This window comes from Drosophila miranda (genome assembly GCF_003369915.1).
Source record: "Drosophila miranda strain MSH22 chromosome Y unlocalized genomic scaffold, D.miranda_PacBio2.1 Contig_Y2_pilon, whole genome shotgun sequence".
Taxonomy (NCBI): Eukaryota; Metazoa; Arthropoda; class Insecta; order Diptera; family Drosophilidae; genus Drosophila; species Drosophila miranda.
This window is the reverse complement of record NW_022881614.1, coordinates 21,962,272-21,983,820: the sequence shown is the minus strand read 5'-3', so window position 1 is coordinate 21,983,820 and position 21,549 is coordinate 21,962,272. Positions and strand designations below refer to the sequence as shown.

The 21,549-nt window shown below is 45.8% G+C and overlaps 2 protein-coding genes and 1 pseudogene across 5 annotated transcripts; 1 reads left to right on the top strand and 2 right to left on the bottom strand.

The window, feature by feature from the left end:
- Window positions 1-263: 263 nt before the first annotated feature.
- Window positions 264-4,584, bottom strand: LOC117192987 (acidic leucine-rich nuclear phosphoprotein 32 family member A-like). 3 transcript variants are annotated; one of them, XM_033397717.1, is made up of 7 exons: window positions 4,493-4,584; window positions 3,856-4,275; window positions 2,328-2,704; window positions 2,176-2,255; window positions 1,677-1,991; window positions 1,368-1,610; window positions 264-1,299 (listed from the first exon to the last, which is right to left on the bottom strand). In XM_033397717.1, exons 2-7 carry the CDS (start codon window positions 3,901-3,903, stop codon window positions 1,256-1,258), a joined length of 1,107 nt encoding a protein of 368 aa, XP_033253608.1. In that variant the 5' UTR covers window positions 3,904-4,275; window positions 4,493-4,584; the 3' UTR covers window positions 264-1,255. The 3 variants fall into 3 exon arrangements, with proteins under 3 accessions (XP_033253608.1, XP_033253607.1, XP_033253609.1); XM_033397716.1 differs by lacking the exons at window positions 3,856-4,275; window positions 4,493-4,584 and adding an exon at window positions 2,777-2,926; XM_033397718.1 differs by lacking the exons at window positions 1,677-1,991; window positions 3,856-4,275; window positions 4,493-4,584 and adding an exon at window positions 2,777-2,926.
- A 7,326-nt stretch (window positions 4,585-11,910) lies between these two features.
- LOC117193253 lies at window positions 11,911-12,910 on the top strand (annotated as a pseudogene).
- An 84-nt stretch (window positions 12,911-12,994) lies between these two features.
- On the bottom strand, window positions 12,995-18,326 carry LOC108160357 (glutathione S-transferase S1). 2 transcript variants are annotated; one of them, XM_033397993.1, is made up of 5 exons: window positions 18,126-18,326; window positions 14,534-14,837; window positions 14,309-14,476; window positions 14,096-14,238; window positions 12,995-14,034 (listed from the first exon to the last, which is right to left on the bottom strand). In XM_033397993.1, the coding sequence occupies exons 2-5, from the start codon at window positions 14,799-14,801 to the stop codon at window positions 13,867-13,869; spliced, it is 747 nt and encodes a 248-aa protein (XP_033253884.1). In that variant the 5' UTR covers window positions 14,802-14,837; window positions 18,126-18,326; the 3' UTR covers window positions 12,995-13,866. The 2 variants fall into 2 exon arrangements, with proteins under 2 accessions (XP_033253884.1, XP_033253885.1); XM_033397994.1 differs by lacking the exon at window positions 18,126-18,326 and adding an exon at window positions 17,644-17,815.
- Window positions 18,327-21,549: the final 3,223 nt, after the last annotated feature.

Below are 21,549 nucleotides of genomic sequence, written 5' to 3'. Positions count from 1 at the left end.
GGCGTGAATCGAAAATGGCTATGACCCGCAGCAGGACAACCAGTGGCTGCCACAGTCCAACCAAGAGCACATCCCTTGGACCTCCCGAGAGCGCGAGGAGCTACGGCGGAATCACCGGCAGAGGAGGTACCGACGGCAAGCGGACGGGAAAGGCGGAGAAAACAGCGTGGGCTCACGTCCTGTGTATGAACTGGCACACCTACGAGTATATTCTGTATGGTTCGTAATTAAACCACTAACAATCGAAATAACAAAAATGCAGATTAAAATTCTTTAGTTTATGTATTTCAATTTCAATGGGGGCGGGGGATTGTACAAAACACATCTGAGAAATGTATGTACATTTCGTTAATTGTAATTGTTGCATACTCGTATTTGTTTATTCAAAGAAAATTCCGTTCTAAAACACATGCGTTTATGTAGTTTGATGTGCCTCAATCAATGAAAAACATTTCGTTTTACTTAACAGTATGTGTGGCGGGGGTGAAGTGAATAGAGAGATATATAATAATGGATACATATAGAGGGTAAGGTAAGGCTAGAGAGATGGATAACAATGAAAATGCTGTAAACTGTGGGCCGGACTTGCGTTCGTTTACCCGCGAATCGGGAGGGGAAAGTAAATTTCGCTTAACTTATCTACATTCAAAGAAGGAATGACTTAAGAGTTAGTTAAAAGTTCTTAGCAGTAATTGTGTAGACCGCAAAACATTGAAAAAGCTGAAAGTTTTAAAAAATAATTTTTTTTCTGATGATACAAGCAATTGGCTTTGTTTTGTGTTGTTTGTTGAAACTCTAGATGGGAGAGGATCGACTCGATCCGACAAATTGTACATAGTTCATAGTTATAGATTTTGTAACTTAATGCTAAGCAATTTTACAACTTTTTCAAGCAATTTTCCATATTGACATTTTTTACTTAATTGGAGTTGGATCCTGGCTTCGGATGAGGCTATAGTAATGTAATGTGTGTGTGTTTGTTGGTTTCTTTTCCTCACTTCTTAGTGTTCGCTTAAACATATCTCTTATTTTGTTTTGTTTTTTTTTTTTTGATTAGTACGTTCTCCATTTTTTTCTTCTTCTGTGTCTGTTTTCGATCTTGTTAGCTTACATTTTAAAGAAACAAATGTGGGTTCCTAATGGTTTTTAGTCATCTTGTTTCTATCAAAACATGATGTGTGTTGCCGTGTGTATATGTCAGTGTCGGTTTATATTTAAATTTAAAACGTACAAAGACGATACAGCGATCAAGAGCTTAGCCATCGTGCTTTCTCTTTTTGCCCCTGGCTTGCGACTCACCTGTGAAATTCAGAATTTAAGGATAAAGAACCAGTTTGGTGCTAAAGACATTGCAGCAATTCACTCACCCGTCTTCTCGGGTTCCTTCTTGGAGGCATTCAGTGAAGCGCTCGACTCATTTGCTTCACCATCGGCGTCATCAATATCAGAGTCCTCCTCATCGTCATCGCCTCCACCCTCCCCCTCCTCCCAGTCGGAATTGTCCTCCTCCAAATCATCATTATACACCTCCGACAGGGAGACCTCGCCATTGTCGCCATCCTCATCACTGTCATCGCTGTCTCCATCCTCTTCGTCATCATCGCCGGAAACTGCAATACAATAAGCAATACAAGGAGAATTGTAATTGAAAATAAATATAGGGAGACAATGCTTACAATATGTTGCATTGGCCAGATTTAAAATTGCTAAAAACCAATAGAGTAGGATTGCGAAATTTATGTTTGGGTTTCTATTTGGTCGTTGGATTGTTGCAGGGTCTGCCTCTATCACAGATTGTCGGTCTGTTGCTGCTTTCGATTCTCTCAGCTGCAATTCTTTTAAATATTCATCTAATTCGTCTACTTCAGTGTCCTCTGAGGGCGCAGGTGGTTTTTCCTGCAAACTCTTTTTCGCCTTTACGCGCTGCTCCAGCTCCTCGAGCTCGTCTAAATCGATTTCTAACCCATTCAAACAGAATGCATTGCGCTTATCTGAAAGGCGTTTTGTGAAGACAGATGGAAGAACGGATTTCGAGACTTAGCACCATTTAGTATCATAATAATTTAGCGATAACTAACTGAAGTCGGACAATGCAAACAAATATAAATGACAGATCTTGATGGTAGGTCTGTAATCTCCCCACTTCTTTATCTACATAGCTACATATATACACACCTTCTCCCTCAGAATCGTTCCCGTTGACCTCTTCATCGTCGTCTCCCTCCGACTGCGCCTCCTCGCCATTACAATCAAAACTGGAATTAAAGTATTGAAGTTGGTTAATTAATTATCTTTGCAAAAAGGAGACGGGCCAATCCGATACTAACCCATCCAGAAAGTTTAACGATGGCAACATCTTGAATATCTTGTCACGATAGTTATCCACTTTAGTGGCATCGTTATTAAACAGATCCAGTACAGCTAGACTTTTGAACTCCTCCAAGGGCTTCAGTGTTTCTAGGTCCTTTATTTTATTCCCAGACAAATTCAGATACTGAAGTTTGGGGCTGGTGGTCAGATAGTTGAGGCCGCTCGAAATCCTATTGTCGGACAGCTCCAGCTTCTTCAGATTGGGCAATTTGGGGAAACCTTTCAGTGTGGTGAGGCCCACGTTGATCAAACTCAGTGATTCTAAGGCGGTGTACTCATCTGTAAGGCCAACAATGCTTGTACTTCGGCAGTTATCCAGGTTCAGCTCTGTGATCTGTGGTCGGTCCCGAAAAAAAAGGTACAAATAACAGTTACAAAGAAACGAATTTCAGTCAAACGGACAGACCAGACTTTGTCTTTCTTGTGGTGCAGGCCCGAGCGAGAGAAAGCTATGCGGTATGCAGGTGTAAACAAGGAATAGAGAGCGGCGACAGCCGGATTTGTAAAGTGGACAAGAGAAGGTGGAGGCGGCGTCGTGCATAAAAGTATTATGACTGCGCAGTCAATATGTGTATGCCTCCCTGCCATCCATGTCCAATGCTAAATGTGTCGATTATTTTGTGCATACGTTTCTTGGCGTGTGCATGTACTTATGTACATATGTACGGGATTATGCGTCTTTTGTGCGTATTGGTGTACGTGTGTGTGCATGGTTGATTCTTGCGTATGGATGATGCGCGCTATGATGTTGTTATAGATACATTTTGGTATCAAATAACCTGAAATTACAACATGCAGCACACGTACACACACACAAACACACTCTCCTGTTGAAGTGTTTGTCACAATTGAAGGCCGGCAGAACAATAGCAACAACACGAAAAGCCACAGACAGAGCAACAACAAGCAGCAGTAACAGCATTGCCAGCTGTCTAGACTACCGAACTTCAGGTGCACACACGATCGGCGGCACTGATTTGCATACATACATATACACATGCACATAAACATAGAGTAGATGTAGACACACATGCACACATGCTCTCTAGGTTTTCCTATTACACGAAATAATTGGTAATTGTAAAGGAAAGGTGCAGTTTTGAACAAAAGCAAAGGCGCAAAATTGCGCGCACATGGCAACACTGTACGTACACACACGACAATCTCATGTGTGTAGAATTTTCGCCTGCTCGTTGTTGACGATGGATGTCGCTTCTGCTGCTGCTTCTTCTTCCAGCAATCTTTTTTATATGGCGTCGAGTCGGGCGACATCGACACAAATTGAAACTAGATTTACATGATGGCGTAGATGCTGTAACTGCCCCGCTGCTGCTGCACTACTGCCATACACACATACACATAGGACAGACACAGTTACAGAGACGGACACAGAAAAGGGAATTTGAATGAAAATTTTTGTGTAATCACAAAATGTAAAGGATTTTGCGCGGTTTTCGGCTGCAAGCATATAACTAAACAACTCACCTGGTTCGCCTTCCGTGCTCGCCGCTCCAACTCTATTCTCTTCTCCATTGCAGAGTGCGGCTTGGCTATTGGGGTTTCCTGCTGGGGTTTCACGCCGCTTTACGCTGAACTTGTTTATTATTTTTTGGTAGAAGCGTACACTTTTCGCTCAGCTCGCGCTCGTGTCACTCCAACCAAGCTCTCAGAAATGCCAAAGGATACACTAATACTCGCACAGGCGTCGGTGTTCTGTGTGTGTCCCTACTAGAGCGCACGCACCAAGGCAAGATACGGTCCTCGACGTCACACAAACACTCACAGACACACCCTGCAAATTTTTCTTTTTTGTGTTTCTTCGGTATTTTATTTTTGATGCCGCCACCGCTGCCGTGCGATACTGAGTGTATGTGCTGGTGTTGGTGTTTGGTGCTGCTTCTAGCGCTGGGAATATGTATTAAAGAAAATTAGTTACTAACTTGGAATATTATTAGATTTTTCAAACCACTGCAAATTCGACTACATTCTAACGCATTTCACTCGATTTCAGAACATGACGCGCTCTTTCAAGCCGCATTTTTTTCCCGAATTCGGATGAATATTTTATTGAAAACAGTTCTTCCGGCTAAAAACTTAACCGCTAAGCTGGTCCCTAACTCACCTCGTGTTGTAGAATATCCCAGTAGTTAGAATAAATTTTTAATTATATTTTTCAACCAAGGAAGCAACACACGCTAGCAGTGCAGTGTGACCGCCGCTTATGGATAAGACCATCAAAAATATACCGTATCGTTTTAAAAATATACCATAAATATACTGACGAAGTCAAATACTGTTATACATATTCCTCGTTTTTGATATTCCGTCGAATATTACTAGCTATATAGAACATTTAGCCATGCCCACATAATTTTGTACGATTGATGAATCAATTTTCTATTTAACTGGTGTATTCTTAATACTTGCTTTTATTGGGTTTTGCGTAAAAAGAGGTTTTAGCGAAATAAGTCAAACAAAAAACAAGTAGCGAAATAGGTCAATCAAAACAAACGAAAAAGGAAATTGCTCAATTTGGATATTCCATTGAATAATGCTGACTAACTAAATCTCTCAGCAATGCCCACATAGTTTTATCCCATTGATGAATCAATTTTTTACAATATTGGATAGTTTTTAATCCTTGCTTTTATTGTATTTATTGTAAAAAAGGTTTAAACGAAAAAGTTCAACAAAAAAAGAGTCGCTATATTGCGTGTAAGCCGTAGTATAGGCCTTTGTATACCCTATTTTGTTAATTTTATATGTAAGTATAAATATTGATATGAAGATAAAACGTAACTAATAAACCCCTTTTCTCAAATTGACATTTTTTAGACTTATTCATCTCGATCCTGATACCTATGCTTGGTCTCTGCAAGAAGACAATAAGCTTAATAAGCTTTTAGGCCTATCCGTCTACCCATATGTAGGTCTAATTATGCTGATCATGAACCTTTTAGGGTTTTATGCCATAATTATAACTCCCTCTGTCAAACCCTATCCCCTGAACTGTCTCTTAAACTAATTGCATGCAATATTTATAATCATTTAAATTTAGCTAACTTTTAACTTATCTTTTTCCGCCTTTAATCTAAGTACCATTATTAACAGATAATTTGTTAATTTAATAAATAAATAAAAAATAAAACATCGTTGAAATATTGAAAATAATATTAGGTTAGGTTAGGTTAAGGCGGTAGCCGGGAGGGGGGGGATAAGAGCCTCCCGCCCCAAGCTCACTTGGACCTATAAAAGGTCCGTTGTGTTGCCGCATGGGCATGTGCCCTTCGCGTTGCCCGAACCGTGAGAGCATACTACTGCAGGTTAAGGGCAGTCCCATCCGGTGGCTTGGATGTATTTGGACAAGGTCCCTGGTTTGATTACGGACAGGTCCGAAATGTCCGTGAGGAAAGCGGCCCCGAGAATACGAAGACGACGATTTCCAAGGGCTGGGCAGTGGCAGAAGAAGTGGGGGACCGATTCCTCCTCCTCCTCGTCGCGACAACTCCTGCAGAAGTCGTTATGAGGGATTGACAGTCTAGAGGCGTGAGTGCCGATCTGCCAGTGTCCCGTAATGGCTCTAGTAACTGCAGAGCACTGTGCTCTGCTGAGTTTATACAGCTCTGCTGAGCGCTTCTTCGATCGATATGGCCATATCAATCTTGAGACTTTACAGGAAACGGTTTGCTGCCATCTCCTATTGGCATTTTGCTCGAACAATTCGTGCGTTAGGAGCCTGCACGTAGCCAAGGGCATCGCTACTTGCTCCCTCTCCGGTAGGAGAGGAATCGTAGTACCCTGCCTGGCTAGCTCGTCGGCGGCGTCATTCCCCTCGATGTCCCTGTGGACACTAAGTGCGTATCTAGAAGTAATTTGGAGACGATCGAAATGGCCTCCTTGATGGCTTCAACCTCCGCTTGGAACACACTACAGTGATCCGGGAGCCTGAAGCAATGACTGATGTTCAGCTCGCTGCAGTAGACTCCGCCTCCCACGCGGCCGTCTAGCTTTGAGCCATCAGTGTAGAAGTGGACCGCATTTGCAGGTCCTGATTCGCGCATCTCCCAGTCCTCCCTAGATGGGATTGATACCTGGAAGGGCGTCGAGAGGTGATCACTGGGGATACAGTAATCTGTCCTCTCTGGTAATTGCGGGAGTCTCATCAGGATTCCCGAGTGCCCAACCGCGGATGCTTTCCACAGTCTGGCTTCTCTCATTCTGAGGGCGGAAAGTGTTGCCACCTTCTTTCCCATGAGATCCACAGGGAGGAGGTCCAGCACAGTATCCAGGGCTTCCCCTGGAGTAGTGCGTAGCCCGCCAGTTATGCATAGCTCTGCCATGCGTTGAACTCTGCTGAGTTTATTGAGGCATGTCCTTCTGTCCAAGGCTGGCCACCATAGCACCACTCCATAGAGCATGATTGGTCGTATGATGGCGGTGTAGAGCCACCGAACTATATAGGAGGTCATTCCCCATTTTAGTCCGATGGCTTTCCTTCAAGTATAGAGGGCCACTGTGGCCTTCTTTACTCTATCCTCTATGCTCAATTTCCAATCGAGCTTTCTATCGAGGATTAGGCCAAGATACTTGGCGTTGTTGCTGAAGACTAGCGTTTCCCCACATAGTCTTGGGGGAATCAGTACCGGAACTTTGTACTTCCTAGTGAAAAGCACCAGTTCCGTTTTAGACGGGTTGACGCCTAACCCGCATTTGTCTGCCCATTTCGACATTTTCGTGAGAGTACTTGTCATGCACTCACACAATGTCTGCGGAAATTTTCCGGAGAATGCTATGGCAACATCGTCCGCGTACGCCACCACACGGCAGCCACCCCCCTCTATCTCCCGCAGCAGTGTGTTCACTGCCACGTTCCATAGGAGGGGCGAGAGGACTCCGCCCTGCGGTGTGCCTCTGCTGACAAATCTGGTACACGTTGACTTCCCCAGTGATGCCTCAACCGTCCTGCATTGTAGCATCTGATCGATCAGGCTCACCGTCCTGGAGTTAACGCCCAGATCCGTCAGTGCGCTCGTGATGGCGGTCGGAAGGATGTTGTTAAAGGCGCCTTCTATGTCGAGGAAGGCTACTAGGGTGTACTCCTTAAAATTAAGGGATGCTTCGATGATCGATGTGATCGAGTGTAGGGCCGTTTCGGTGGATCTTCCCTTCCGATAGGCATGCTAGGAGTCTGAGATCAGACTGGACGGAATGCACGCCGTTAGATGCAGCCCCAGGAGCCGCTCCATCGCCTTTAGAAGAAAAGACGATAGACTTATGGGTCTGAAATCTTTTGGGGCAGTGTGCGAGGGCTTGCCTGCCTTGGGTATGAATACGACTTTGGTCTGAAGCCAGGTGTCAGGAATGCACCCGTGGGAGAAGATTCCCTCGTAAATTATTTTGAGCCAGTTAATGGCTTTATGTCCCGCGTGAATCAGTTGGGCAGGGAAAATGCCGTCTGGCCCCGCGGACTTGTAGGGTTTAAAGCTTCTGATCGCCCAGGAAATGTTCTCCTGGCTTAGCAGTCCCAAGATGGCATTTGAGGCGACAGAAGGAGGCGCGAGGTAGTTGGGTCTGTTTTCATCGCAGCCAGGGAAGTGGGTATTTAGGAGAAGATTTAGCGACTCCTCGCTGGACGTAGTCCACGACTGGTCGGTGTTCTTCAAGTAGCCCAGGGTGGGTGTTGTCTTCGAGAGAACTCTGCGCAAGCGTGAGGCTTCTGAGTTACTCTCGATTTCGCTGCAGAACTTACGCCAGGAGGCGCGTTTGGCTTTTCTAAGTTCTTTGTTGTAGGTTGACAGACTGGCCTTGTATTCGGCCCAGTTTTGCTCAACGTTTTCAGCCTTAGCTTTATTGAAGAGTCTCCGGGAGGCTTTCCGGAGTTCACCCAGTTTCGGATTCCACCATTCAGGTTTCTTCCGGCCTCTGTTCTTGCCAGAGGGGCATGCTTTGTCGAGCGCCTTATTGCAGGCGTCGGTAAAGATCTTAAGAAGACGAGTCGTGGCCTCCGTGGAGAACTCCTCCTCAGATGGGGGCTCAGGGAGAACACGACAGAGGTAATCAGAGTACCGAGTCCAGTTTGTCCGCCTGATGTTTCGGAATCGGACTGGCTTCGGTACTGAGAAGGAGAAGACAGTTTCCACGTACCTGTGGTCCGAGAAGGAGTGCTCTTCCAGGACCCTCCAGGATACAATGTTACGCTGTATCTCATGAGAGGCAAGCGTGAGGTCCAGGACCTCCTTGCGGTTTTTAATGATAAAGGTGGGATCACTACCCCGGTTTAGTAAGACCATCTGAGTGGTCAGTAAGTAACTGAAAAGGTACTCACCCCTTTCGTTTGTGTCAGTGCTTCCCCACTGACAGTGATGTGCATTGGCATCGCACCCCACAATTAGGCCGATGTCCTTGGCCGAGCAGTCTGCGATTAGAGCCCGGAGAGGCGCGTGTGGAGGGGGGTCTGGTTGTTCATGCCCCATGTATGCGGAGCAGATCCTCAGTGAGCGCTCCTGGCCTTCGAGGCTCACTGCGGTGTGGTCTTCATTGCTGAAATTTGGGAGCAAAAATAGGTGCAACTCTCTTTTTGCAAGAATGCAGGTACGAATTTTACATGCGGTTTCAGCTACATATAGCTTGTAGTCAGAAGTCCTCAGACCGGAGACCCTGTTTCCGAGGATCCAGGGCTCCTGAATGAGGACTATGTCGGCTCCACCCTTGGCCAGGTGGAGCAGTAGAGCAGCGCATGCTGCCTTACAATGGTGGAGGTTTATCTGCAGGAGCGTCAACGACATTCCTGAGGCTCGCCTCCACCATTGTTGCTTCTAGATCGCTGTCAGGGGACTCCGGCTCCTCCCCGACAACGATGTGGCTGAGACCTCTGGCTAGGTCGCTCTCGTCGAACGCGTAGTCGTCCAAGATATCGTCCGACATCATGGACGCCGCATCCGACGCCGGGTTGTCTTCCTCGCACGAGGCCCCCTCTTTCGGGATCTCCGGCAGCTCCGGGTCTGGCTCGACCTCCGCTTGCCTGCCCTTGCGATCGGACTTGTAAGTGGATATGGTGACCTTCTTGTAGCCATAATCCACTACACCGTCCGAATTTGCGAGGAGATCAATGGATTCCTCATTTAGGACGAGGATAATCTGGCGCCTCTGCCCTTGGATATCCTCCACCTTTGCCACCTTCCAATCGGCTGTAGGAAGGTGGGGGTTGCAGACCTGCAGTAACCTGAGGATCTTCTCAGGCTCTGCAGGCTTAGCCGAGACCCACGCTCTGGCTCTCGGGCGACTAGGGACATCTTCCCACTTCACGGCCTCCAGTTTCGCCCCTGGATAGACCTCTTTTAGGGCCGCCACCGCCTTCATGTAGAGGGCCGCAGAGCGAGCGTCTTGGCAGGCGATGGCTTTCACCTTGCCTTGATGCCACCCTGCGTCCTCACACTTTGGCGGTGGTCCGCCGTTCTCCTCCAGTTCCAGTAGGAACCGGTCCTGGAGCTCGTTCTCCACCAGGTGCCACTTATCGCGAGGGACATGGCCGTCCTCGGCGCCCCTGTCCAGGACACCGATCAGGGTCCTGCCCCTCGCCACCTCAGCGAACGACCGGTTCGTGAGGTGGGTCTTCACCCGCTTGGCTTGCTGGGCTTGGCCTGGCTGATTTGCGGGGTCCTCCGCTGAGCGTTGCCGCTTGTTGGCGGCCTTGGCTGCGCCCTTTCCGGCTTTGGCTGGCTGGAACAGTGGAAGGATTGAGCAGGCCCACAGCCTCTGCTCCTTTCCTTCGGCTGACGCCTTGAAGTTCGGGTCTTCGTTGGACAGGATGAAAGCCGCTCGTCTCCTGTCCTGGTACGACGGCTTTCCACCCCGTGGTGCAGAGACGCTGCCCGCCGGGGCTCCCATGGGTTCTTCGGTCCCGGTGCGCTTACCAGCCGCGATTACGCTCTGCTTGGCAGCCACCCCGGTATCCGCTTCGCCCTTGGAGCCACCCGACTTGGAAGGACCCGATTGGCTTTTCGGGCCCCCCCTCGCTGCGGCTGCTGCCTGAAGACGGTGGACCGACTCAGTCTCCTTCCCCGTCTTCTTTGGACCCGGTTTCCCAGGCGCTGGTGCAGAGGGATTGGCTTGTCCCTCCGGTACTTTAAGAGGAGTACCGAGCTCCTTTGCGGCTTTGTTGGTTTTTATATGTTTATTATTTGGCATAGTAGTTCCCACGAGTAGGCGGGAAGGGGATGGTCACCCGAGGCATAGCCCGCTTGCCCCGGGAAGCCAGATTTAAACTGGAGGTCGGCAGGTATCCAGAGTCCGCATATTAGCGACCGGGCACCCCCCCGGCCATGCATCCCTCGGCATATAACAGTGTCACCTTGGATTGGGGTAATTTCACTGAGAGTTTTCTTCTCTCCGCCCGACTACCATTCGTCAGCATCCTAGCAGAGACATGACCGTGCTAGGACCTGTTTCCAGCCGCCCTCACGGGGAGAGTATAGTCGCACTTCCACCGGTGTGCACAGTTACGGCGGGTGACGGTTCGCTCGCAACCCTTTGTGTCCTAGGGGGCGGGGGGGGGGGGGGGGGGGGGGGGGGGTGTGTGAGACGCAGACCGCACCGGGTATTACTAACCGGAGCGGCTGCGCCTCAGTTCCGAGTTCACAGTTGTGCGAGCCGACCCGTCATCCGTTTGTCCCCCTGTAGCACCCGATGGCTGACGGCCAAAATAATATTAAATAATATTAAAATATATTGAAAATAAATTGTTTTTGCCTGGGATTACAAACATATTCTCAACTACCTAGCTGGGACTCTCAGCTCTGAACTCATAATTTTATCCGATTGATAAATACATTTTCTACAAGACTGAATAATTTTAAGTACTCCCTTTTATTGGATTGTTTTTAAATTAGGGCTTAAACAAAAAAGGTCAACAACAATTTCCACTAAATTAATTTTTTTTGCATGGTAACTACACGTTAACTGCATAGTTAATACTTGCTTGCTACACTTTTATGTAGTTATTAACAGCGACACCTGAAGGGGAAATGTGTAAGCTTGAAAATTTTTGGGCCCCAAGCGCCAGTGTGAAAACCCTCCGTATCCACTTTTTGATGACATTTATCCGTCACTTTTGAAAAAATTGAGATCAGGAATTCGATGCTGATCACGAATTTGAATTGGATGTGGTCTGGGAAATGGATCTAAATTCTCTTTTTCTGAAATCGATAAAAGGTTTTCCTTTAGAATGATACACAAATTCGAACTTTTAACGTCTGTGTTTTACTTTGTTCTTGCCTTATTTTTGTTCGCTCGTGAAATAGGCTTTAATGTTTACGTTTGGAGCGAAGTAGAAAAGAAACAGGTAATAAATTAATATATGTATTTTTAAAACAAAACAGTTTTCTTTTTTTAACTGAACAGTTATTGTTTCCACCGATTCCGATTTTATACGGTACAATTCACGAACGATCACGAGTAAAGTCCGCCAAGCCCGCGAGGTACTTGAACATATCCACTTGCTACATGGGAACTACACAGAGACGTAATTATCAACAGTGCCACCTGACGAAAAGTATATAGCGGTCAGCTGTTTGGCAACTGAAGTCAAATCCAAATGTTTCGTAAATTACAAGTTAAAACCGTCAGATATGCAACAAGTGGTGCATATGGACAGGTCTTTCGTCTTGCCAGCAGCCAAAGCCAAGCTCCAGAGCTGGTTCTGGTCAAGGAAGCGAACGGAGTGCGAGAGATAACACTGAATTATCCTCGCACATTGAACTCCCTCTCGATGGACATGATGTGTGCCCTACAGAATGCCCTAGTAAAGGACAAGGATGATGTGAAACTGCGCTGTGTCGTGCTCTCGGCAAATGGCAAGGTGATAGGCAAGGTGAATGGTTATGCTGCTGCAGCTGGCTGTCAGCTTGCAGTCTCGTGCGACATTGTAGTCTGCTCCAAGACCAGCAAATTCTCCACGCCGGGGTAAGCGATTAAGCTATTCAAAGGCCATGTAATCATTGCACCTTTGCAGAGCTGGCGTGGGCGTCTTCTGCTCGACTCGTGGTGTGGCCATTGCCCGTGTGATGTCGCGTCCCAAGTCTGCGTACATGCTGATGACTGGCTTGCCCGTTACCGGAGAAGAGGCGTTCATTTCCGGCATGGTGTCCAGGGTGGTCCAGGCGGAGGATCTGGACCGAGAGATCGATGAGATAACCTGTGCCATCAATGCGAAAAGCCGAGCCGTCATTAGCCTCGGCAAAGAGTTCTACTACAAGCAGCTGGCCATGCCCTTGAAAGAGGCCTATCCGGCTGCTGGCCAGAAAATGGAAGAGAGAACCTGCAATTGAGCGACTGCCAGGAAGGCATCGCTAGCTTCATAGAGAAGCGTGCACCCCAATGGAAGCACGAGTCATACCTGTATATCCTATCCTCTGAAACTCTTGTAACCCAGTAACCAATTATGCATTTATGTAGTATTTAGGTTTACTTGAAATATATTTTTGAGCCGCTTGTTATGCAGTATGCACTTTGTGTAATGGAAATCGAGTTCCTTTATATGATAGACCGTTTCTTTGTTTATTTATTAGGCCATTGCAAATTAAATTCCCACAAAAGACACTACTTCACAATGGAATAAAACCAGATCTCGTGCTTTCAAAGTGCTCATTCCTTTTTTTTTGGTGTTTTGTTTATTTAGGTGTTTGGTGAAAATATTTAATATTACAATTACAAAATTGCAAGAGTGCGTGTGCATTCGGTGTGCACAAAAAATTGTGGCAGTTGGGTGTCTTTTTACGATCTAATCTTTTAAATTGTTGGACTTGATAAAAAATTTTGAGAATATCCGGTTCTATTTGTTTGAGTCTTTTAACGATTTCATAAAGGGATCTTTACAGGATCAAGACGAAGAAAATTCTTGTGGTCTGACTAAAAGTGTGATGTGTGTACGAAACCAAAATGTTAAAGTGAATGTAACAATCGACGTGCAATTGTAATTGCACAGCTTTCGCTGTAGTTGGTTAAATATTTTTCAATTGGCCTTGAGCTCTTCGCGGTTTTATAGAATACAATAGAATTGAATAAGTCTAAAAGATTAGTTCACGATATAGATTTAGAAATAGACTTAGAGTAGGCGTTTGTATGGGTGCGCATGGAGTGTGTACTAGAAGTAGGTAAAAATATTATAGACTGTGCAATAAATATTATCATTTTCATTATGATTAAGCGAACGAAAGTCGATCCGAGAGCGGATCCAATTAGATATGGATATAGCGTCATGCAAAGAGAATTATAACAGAAAAAATAAAGCAAATACGAATTATCCGTAGTGCCATGTGCTAAAAGAACTACGGGTCAACGAATCTATAGTCTCGAACGTAACCCCGTGTGAAGTACCGCCAGCTGAGCGGATCCCATTAGATCCCAAGCCAAAAGGAACAAAATGTGTGCAAAAGTGTGTGTATGGTGTGTTGTTGTGCAATGTTTTTCCTTCCTCCGAACATCGTTGGGTTGGGCCGCTTAGACCTCGGTGACGGGACGCTTCTCAATCCAGGCCTTGATAGGATCCAAGGCATTGATGGCATCGACCACGCCACGCAGAGCCGGATACGGCTCCAGCAGATCGCGCTTCACCATGTAGTTCATGTAGTCGGTGATGCCGGCAAAGTAGACATCGGCCCAAGTCAACTAAACAATGGACATCATATCAAATGGGATATATGGACATGTACTTCGAATTGCTACGAACCTTGGCCAAGGCCAAGTGGCCGTCGTTGTCGTTGACGGTCTGCTCCAACTTCTCCAGATAGAATGGAATGACCTCGGCATTCAGCGTGACCAGCTTCGTCTCCTTGATCTCGTCCTCCGGCTCGTACGAGACGACTGCAATTTCTATACATTAAAAATTCAAGAGTTAATCAAGGACACTGAACATGAAACTGGGGCACACATTGCTCGCTACTTAGACGGAAGTCGTTGATGGTGTCAACAACAATGTCGATCTGCAGATCCTCCCACGGAGTGGCGCCGCACAAGCCAACGGTCTTGGCCAAAAAGCGGGCCATCGAGATGCTCTGGTGCACACGCTTTCCATCCACCTCCAGCACGGGCATCTGGCCCATGGGCATAGCTAAGAATAGAGCATAGCGGATTAGAGTAGTTTAGATTAAAACCATCAAATACTTACTCGGCTTCAGGGCTGGCCACTCGTCGCGGGTGACGCGCACATCCTCGTACTCCATAGCGCCATAGGCGAACAGATAGCGGAGTGGTTCTGCCAGGGCCTTCACATTGAAGTAGAACAGGGTATAGCTGTGCTTGATGGGCTCAGCGGGTTCGGCTGGTGCCGCCTCGCCCTCGGCCGGTGGTGGGGCATCGCCTTCGGCAGCTGGTGGGGCCTCGCATTCGGCTGGTGGGGCGGCCTCGGCAGGTGGTGCTTGTGCTTCGTCGGCCATTTCAGCGCTAACTCAATGCAATATTCTGGAACAAAACTACAAATAATCCGACTTCAGTTTCACTATATTGTGAAATATTTTTGAGTTGAAATTTCTACTATCTGCGACTTTGTTTTACTCACAAATTCTGTATATGTTTGGGGAGGATCCTAATCGGTAGATAAGGGGAATACTACCTGATAAATGTTTGTGCTGCTGCTGACGTTAAAGTGGGTCAGAAATGTGTGAGTGATAAGGGAAGCATGTGATTGTAAAGTTATACGATGCTGTTTAGACAGATTAAGAATACGAGCAGAATAAGATTTTGCGCTAGGTAAAGGGGTATTTACCTGGGGGTAACTTTACTACTGCGAGTATTTTTTATAAATAAAATTCTTATGGTCTATTTTTGAGGAACGTAAGCTGGGTACTTGCCTCCTCTATATATGGCTCTTTCTCAAGACCACTGCAATAAATTAAGAAAGCTCGCTCATGGCAACAATTGTCAGAAAAGATAATTACCAATACGGCAAAAAGAATACGAGTATAGACAGATATGTATGTGTATCAAGTATTTCCCTATAGACGAGCGAGCGGAAATTGATTGATTGTCCCACAGACATGGCAGGCACCAACACACCCACGCACATCAAAGAGACTAGCACCCCATCCCGATGCTCCTCCCGGCAGAAATTGTTGAGGCAAGCTCAAAATCTTTTGGGGCGTTGGCGCTGCTGGAAGAACGTTGCTGGCTTCGGAAGAGGAAGACGCCCCCTTTTTATACCCGATACTCAAAATGAGTATTGGGGTATATTAGATTTGTGGTAAAAGTTGATGTGTGTAACGTCCAGAAGGAATCGTTTCCGACCCCATAAAGTATATATATTCTTGATCAGCATCAATAGCCGAGTCGATTGAGCCATGTCTGTCTGTCCGTCTGTCCGTACGTCCGTCTGTCCGTCTGTCCGTCCCCTTCAGCGCCTAGTGCTCAAAGACTATAAAAGCTAGAGCAACGATGTTTTGTATCCAGACTTCTGTGATATGTCACTGCTACAAAAATATTTCAAAACTTCGCCCCGCCCACTTCCGCCCCCACAAAGGACGAAAATCTGTGGCATCCACATTTTTAAAGATACGATAAAACCAAAAACGCAGAATCGTAGAGGATGACTATATGTTTAAGAGTGTAAAATCTCAACCAGATCGGATAATTATTATAGCCAGAATCAAGAAAACAATTTCATTCTTTCTCGCTCTGTCTCTCTCTAACACACAGGTTTCATGGTCGGCTTTGCCAATTGCAAAATATGAGTTCAAGGATCTCAGAACCTATAAGAGCCAGAGCAACCAAATTTGGTATCCACACTCCTGTGATATCGGACCTTGACCGTTTCGTGTCCAAATTTCGCCACACCCCCTTCCGCCCCCGCAAAGGACGAAAATCTGGGGCATCCACAAATCTCAGAGACTATTAAAGCTAGAGTAACCAAATTTAGTATCCGCACTTCTGTTAGATCTCACTATAATACGTATATCTCAGAATTTCGCCCCACGCCCTTCCGCCCCCACAAAGAGCGAAAATATGTTGCATCCACACTATTGCAGATTCGAGAAAACTAAAAACGCAGAATCATAGATAATGACCATATCTATCAGACTGCTGAATCTGGATCAGATCGGATAATTTTTATACCCAAAAGGAACAAATCATTTTGCACTGGCTACGCAGCGCCCGACGTCACGCTCAGACTGATTTTCTGTCTCTCTCGCACGCACTCTTTGTCGTGTCGTTTAATATTAGCGGCGTCTGTCGGAGGAGAGCCATACTGACTTAGTATCGGGTATAACTGTAGAGTTGCGGTCTCCGCAGCAACTCACAACGTTCCCCCTCGTTTTGTTCATGTGTCGGATAGATAAATAATCAAACGTGGGCAGTCTTGAGGATGGGATGGGATGGGATAGAATGGCATGAGGGTTACTCCTGTTTATGCTATGTGGAACGTAAACCAGTTTTCAATTGATTCGGTTTAAAGTCCCCCAAAAAGTACCAGATCTCTCTGCCTTTGCCATGCTTCGTTGGCAGATTTTGGCAGGGCGCCTAGTCAGTCACCAAGTTTCCTGCCCCCTACCGTGCGCCCCTCTCAGTAATGAATGCCTGATTGGCCGCCCTCTTCCGCTGCAATTTTCGATTCTCTGTGTCTCAAATTGCAACAATCGATTTGACTTTTCGCCGCTATCTGCGTCCGTCCCCCTCTCGCTTGATCCGTCAGTCTGGTCTGTCTCGCTGGCTCTTTCACACTTGTTGCCATGGCGGCTCTAATTGAATTTAATTTAGTCCCCGTCTATCAGGGGGAGGGGAGAAAGCAGATGAACGTGTTTCGATGTCATGATTTAATTAAATTTCGGTTTTCTGATCTATTTTGGCTCTTTCATCTGTCACTTTGGCAACAAAATCGACGCAATTCGTGGGAAAAGGTCACAAAATGAAAAGAGAGTGGACAAGAAATTGATTCAGGGATTCTCCAATTCATGGGAAACGCCATCTTTCGGAACTTAATGGGTCAAGGACCTGAAAACCTGAGCGAAATACGTCACTTGCTGACTGAAATCCGGCTGTCCAGATGGACAATTCATTGGGAGACCGATTAGAGATTAGAGAGCACCTTATCACTGGCATGTACAAGTCTGGGACCCCAAAACGTATACATATATAGTATGCACAGATTGGCGATAACGGATGGTCTTCACATTCAATTATCTGTTTAAGTATTTCGGAAATATTGTTTAGAGTTCAGCTTTTTTTTGGCTCGGCAAGGTATCAATTTGGGGTTATATAAGGTTCAGATTGCTCCGATTCGAGTACCTCACGCTTCGAAATTCGTTCACGCACTCCACAGTCGACGGGGGACAACACTCGGTCGTTTCGATTCTATAATATGCTTTATTATGCAGTTCGAAGAGAGTTCTGGCTCTAGTCGATCTGTCGGTCCACACACGTCGTTGTCCTTCACATATTTGCTTGCGAATGATTCGAGTCGAGTGGCCGGCGAGGACTGTGAGGGTGCGAAACGAGTTCAAAACTGATTCGACTTCGAATCGATTGACCCACAAATCAATCAATCGGAGCCAAAAAGAATATACGCGATGGCATATCCTATATTTAGAAGCGATCCCATACGAACACGTTTCGGCTTTCCGATTTCCGATTCGGCGGAGTTCGGAAAATGTTTTCCAATTTTTGGCAAGGGTAAACCTTTTTTGATTGTGCGTAAATTACATCACTTCGCGCATTCGGAGTGCCCGAAAACGGACCTCCTGGGCCAACACACTCTTTGGAATCCTTACCTCAAGATGCAGTCAAAAACTTCTGGCACTGGTCTGCTGTTCTGGGGCTGACTGGCTATTTGGAAATTGGGCTGGGGTTTGGTTGCGGACTTGCTCTTGCTCTCTCGCTCTCGCTCTCACTCGCTCGCTATCTCCCTCTCTCACTGGGATGCCAAGACACTGAACCGATCGATCAACTGCAACGATTGCACGCAACTGAGAGCCAGTAGGTGGCAGCGGTGCTTTTATATACACGCCTCACCGCTTCTTTTTGTCGCTGTCTCTCCCCACTGTAGGCACGCTCATTCTGTCACACGCTTTGACGTCCGCTTTGCGGTCTCTTCCACTGTTCCAGCTTTGGGATCCGATCATTCTGTCGCCTGTTTTGGTGTTCGTTCATTCTTTCGCCCGCTATGGGGCTGTGTGGAGAGAGGCTTATTTCAGGTGTTCGTGTGTGTGTAGGCCGGCCGGTTCAGAGGAGACAGAGAGAGAGAGAGAGAGAGAAAGCGTTCTTGCAGGTAATAGTAATAGTGTGTAAGGGCGTGGACGAGAGAAAGAGCTCGGGAGAGTAAAAAGTCTCTTCCGCGTGACACTTTGCGAGGGCGTTGAAATGCAATGTTCTTGCGGAATTAGTTAACATATTAACTAGTTGTTTAGTTTAGCATTGTTCTACCGCAGCTGGGAAGACAGCCCCCGATTTGACATTCAATTCAGGCGACTCTCAAAAGTTCACTTAGATTGTTCTCTCTCCATTCTTTCGCTCTTCTGTTCTGGGCTCTTTCTTCTTATGAAAGCTGTGTTTCTTGGACCATCTAAACTTTTTGTTGGCCTTCAATTATGAACCAATTATGAATAGTAGCCGAAAAAGGAGGCAAATATTGATTTGGGCTTTTAGTGGATGAAGTTTGCTTAGGTTACGGTTTAAACAATAGTTTAAACAACGAAAATTAAACAATAAATGCACAGAGCACAGCTTTTGAGAAACAATAAAGTACAAATGTGATCCTAATCTTTCTCCTCGCACGCAGGTTATCTGCTCTCTTTCTTCCGTTTTGGGGGTCTTTTCGGGAGCCAGCTTTAGCTGACTGTCTAAAAAAACGAATCGCTTTGTGGGGGCTTCTATTATGAGCCAATTATAATTATCAGTCAAAAATAGATTCCCTATTTGTATTTCACTGAAAATTTCTTGTATAGGTATTCTCTATGAAGTTCACTTAGTTTCGTGCCTTCCATTCTGTCTCTGTCTCTTACGCTTGAGCTTTTTTATATTCTGGGATTTTGGATCAAATCAAACTCTAGGAAAACAAGGAAGTTCAACAGGATGTCCCACACTCACGCACATGCAATCCCTCACACTTATTGTTGCAGAAGTTTCCACAGTAGGAAAAGCTGCGCCAGCTTTTTATTAATACAAACATTTAATGAGAAATCGAAGCAATCTGATCCATCAGGAAATTTGAAACGCCAGCGTGGGGTGCTGGTTGCTAGTTGCTTGGTGCTACAGCCAGTCACTGATTGTCGCGAATCGAATGTTGGTTTTCCGACGACGGCGACCGTAAGGCGGGGAAATTCGAGTGGCTCTCAGGCGCCTGATTATGTGGGAGGCTTCTGGTTCGATTCTTGTCAGCCGATCTGTTCTGTGTGCTGCTGTGGGAGGAAGAAATAGAACCGTAAGGGCGCCCTGCAAATGAGTCAAAGTTGCCTTCTTTGCAAATTAAAATTGTTTGGCCCAAAAACAGCACAGAAAACTAACTATGTATGGCTAAGGATGCTGGAGTCCTTTTCCAAAGATCAAGGATATTTTTCGGATCACAGGAAGCCATGGGAAGCCACAGGAAGAACATGGCCCTCACAAATCTGTCTACAATTAGCACAGAAAGCAAAATTGGGTGCACATTTGAACTTCGCGCCTACAGAGATGAGATGAGATCGATAACATTAGAAGAGACAGCCGAAAAGATAACATAATATCGAACAATATCAAAGTGATCGAGTATTAATATTCGAAAATATCGACTTTAGTATTAATTGTTCAAATTTTCACCCTGACACAAGCTGAAATGTCTGAAACATGTTATGTAAGAAAGTAAGTTCCAACTATGACATCATGGAGCGCCACTGCGCCGCCAAGTAGAAGGTTCTTGTTCGCTGTCAACGTGTGGGTGATACGGCAGCCATGACCGTTTTCATAAAAAAAGACGACCGAATGGATTCAATTGTGCCGTAAGATCTTGAACACTTTACGGGTGCCAATGTGGGAGGAGCAGCAATCCAACTCACGAACGCCCGCGGTTTCAACGGCTCTTAATGTCCCCGGCTTTAGGGAGCTGCTGCTCAATCTGCTTAAATTATATCGAATCAAATGGATTAAATTACTGAGCAATGCAAGCGGATACCGTTCCTATGGCAGTATCAACTGTTCTACCAACTTCAGCAAGGTACACTAACTTTTTTATCATAATATAATCCAAACGAAAAATGGTGTAGGATTTTTGGCCAGAATTTAGAACGTTTCGTTGATCCAAAAATATTGATTGTCCATTAAAAAAATCACCAGTAAAACCATCACCTAAAATTAAATGATCAATACACAAGGAATGACATTTGGTAGAGGATTAACAGTTCATATTTATTATATATGGCCAAAATAATCTCCTAGGTGTCTCTCTCATACATTTATGTATGTACATATATTTGGGTTGTACTTTGGGTTCTACCCAAAAATATTTAAGTGTGTGCAATCGCGTGGGACTCCCCCCAAGGCAGTGTCGGGGCGGACTGACTTTTATTTGTGAACTTTTCATTGAAGTACGTTCGAAAATGTGCAAAGATAAGCAGAAAATAGTAGTCGCTGAAAACTGAACCAAAAAACCAACAAAGAACCCCCCAGAAAGCGTAGACAGGGCTCAAATCGAGCTAAACTCCATGACAAATGGCCAATTGGTGCGACTTTAGTGCGACTGAGACTGTATACTGCGCCGTGTGTTGGCGTTTTCGATTGGGGAACCTGAGAGCAGCGTGAAAACACGGCCCGATAAGATACGACAATCATTTCCGATAAGGCAGAAATTTCAAACACGTTGAAAGAGGTGCAAGCGCACAGTCGAGTGAGAAATTAAGAAGAAAGTTGGTATTATATTGGTATGCCTCGTATTTTACAACGCAGTGAAAACGTTTCCGGGTCGAACCTATAAAGTTATATAATCTTTCGCTATCAGGAGATAGCTCTTCCTGTCTGATTCCATTTCAATGCAATCTAGACCATCTCAGTTGTAAATGTATCTGCCTGAAACTATCATTGGGAGTTGTCAGGGTTTGATTCATACTTTTCCTGTAAAATAATTGCAACTACGGGCTATAGGAAATGTCTCCACAGGCGCAAACCCCTTCTTTCCAATCGCCTGCGGCCCTGCGGGGACTTTGGAGAGCTGCTTGGCCTAGACTA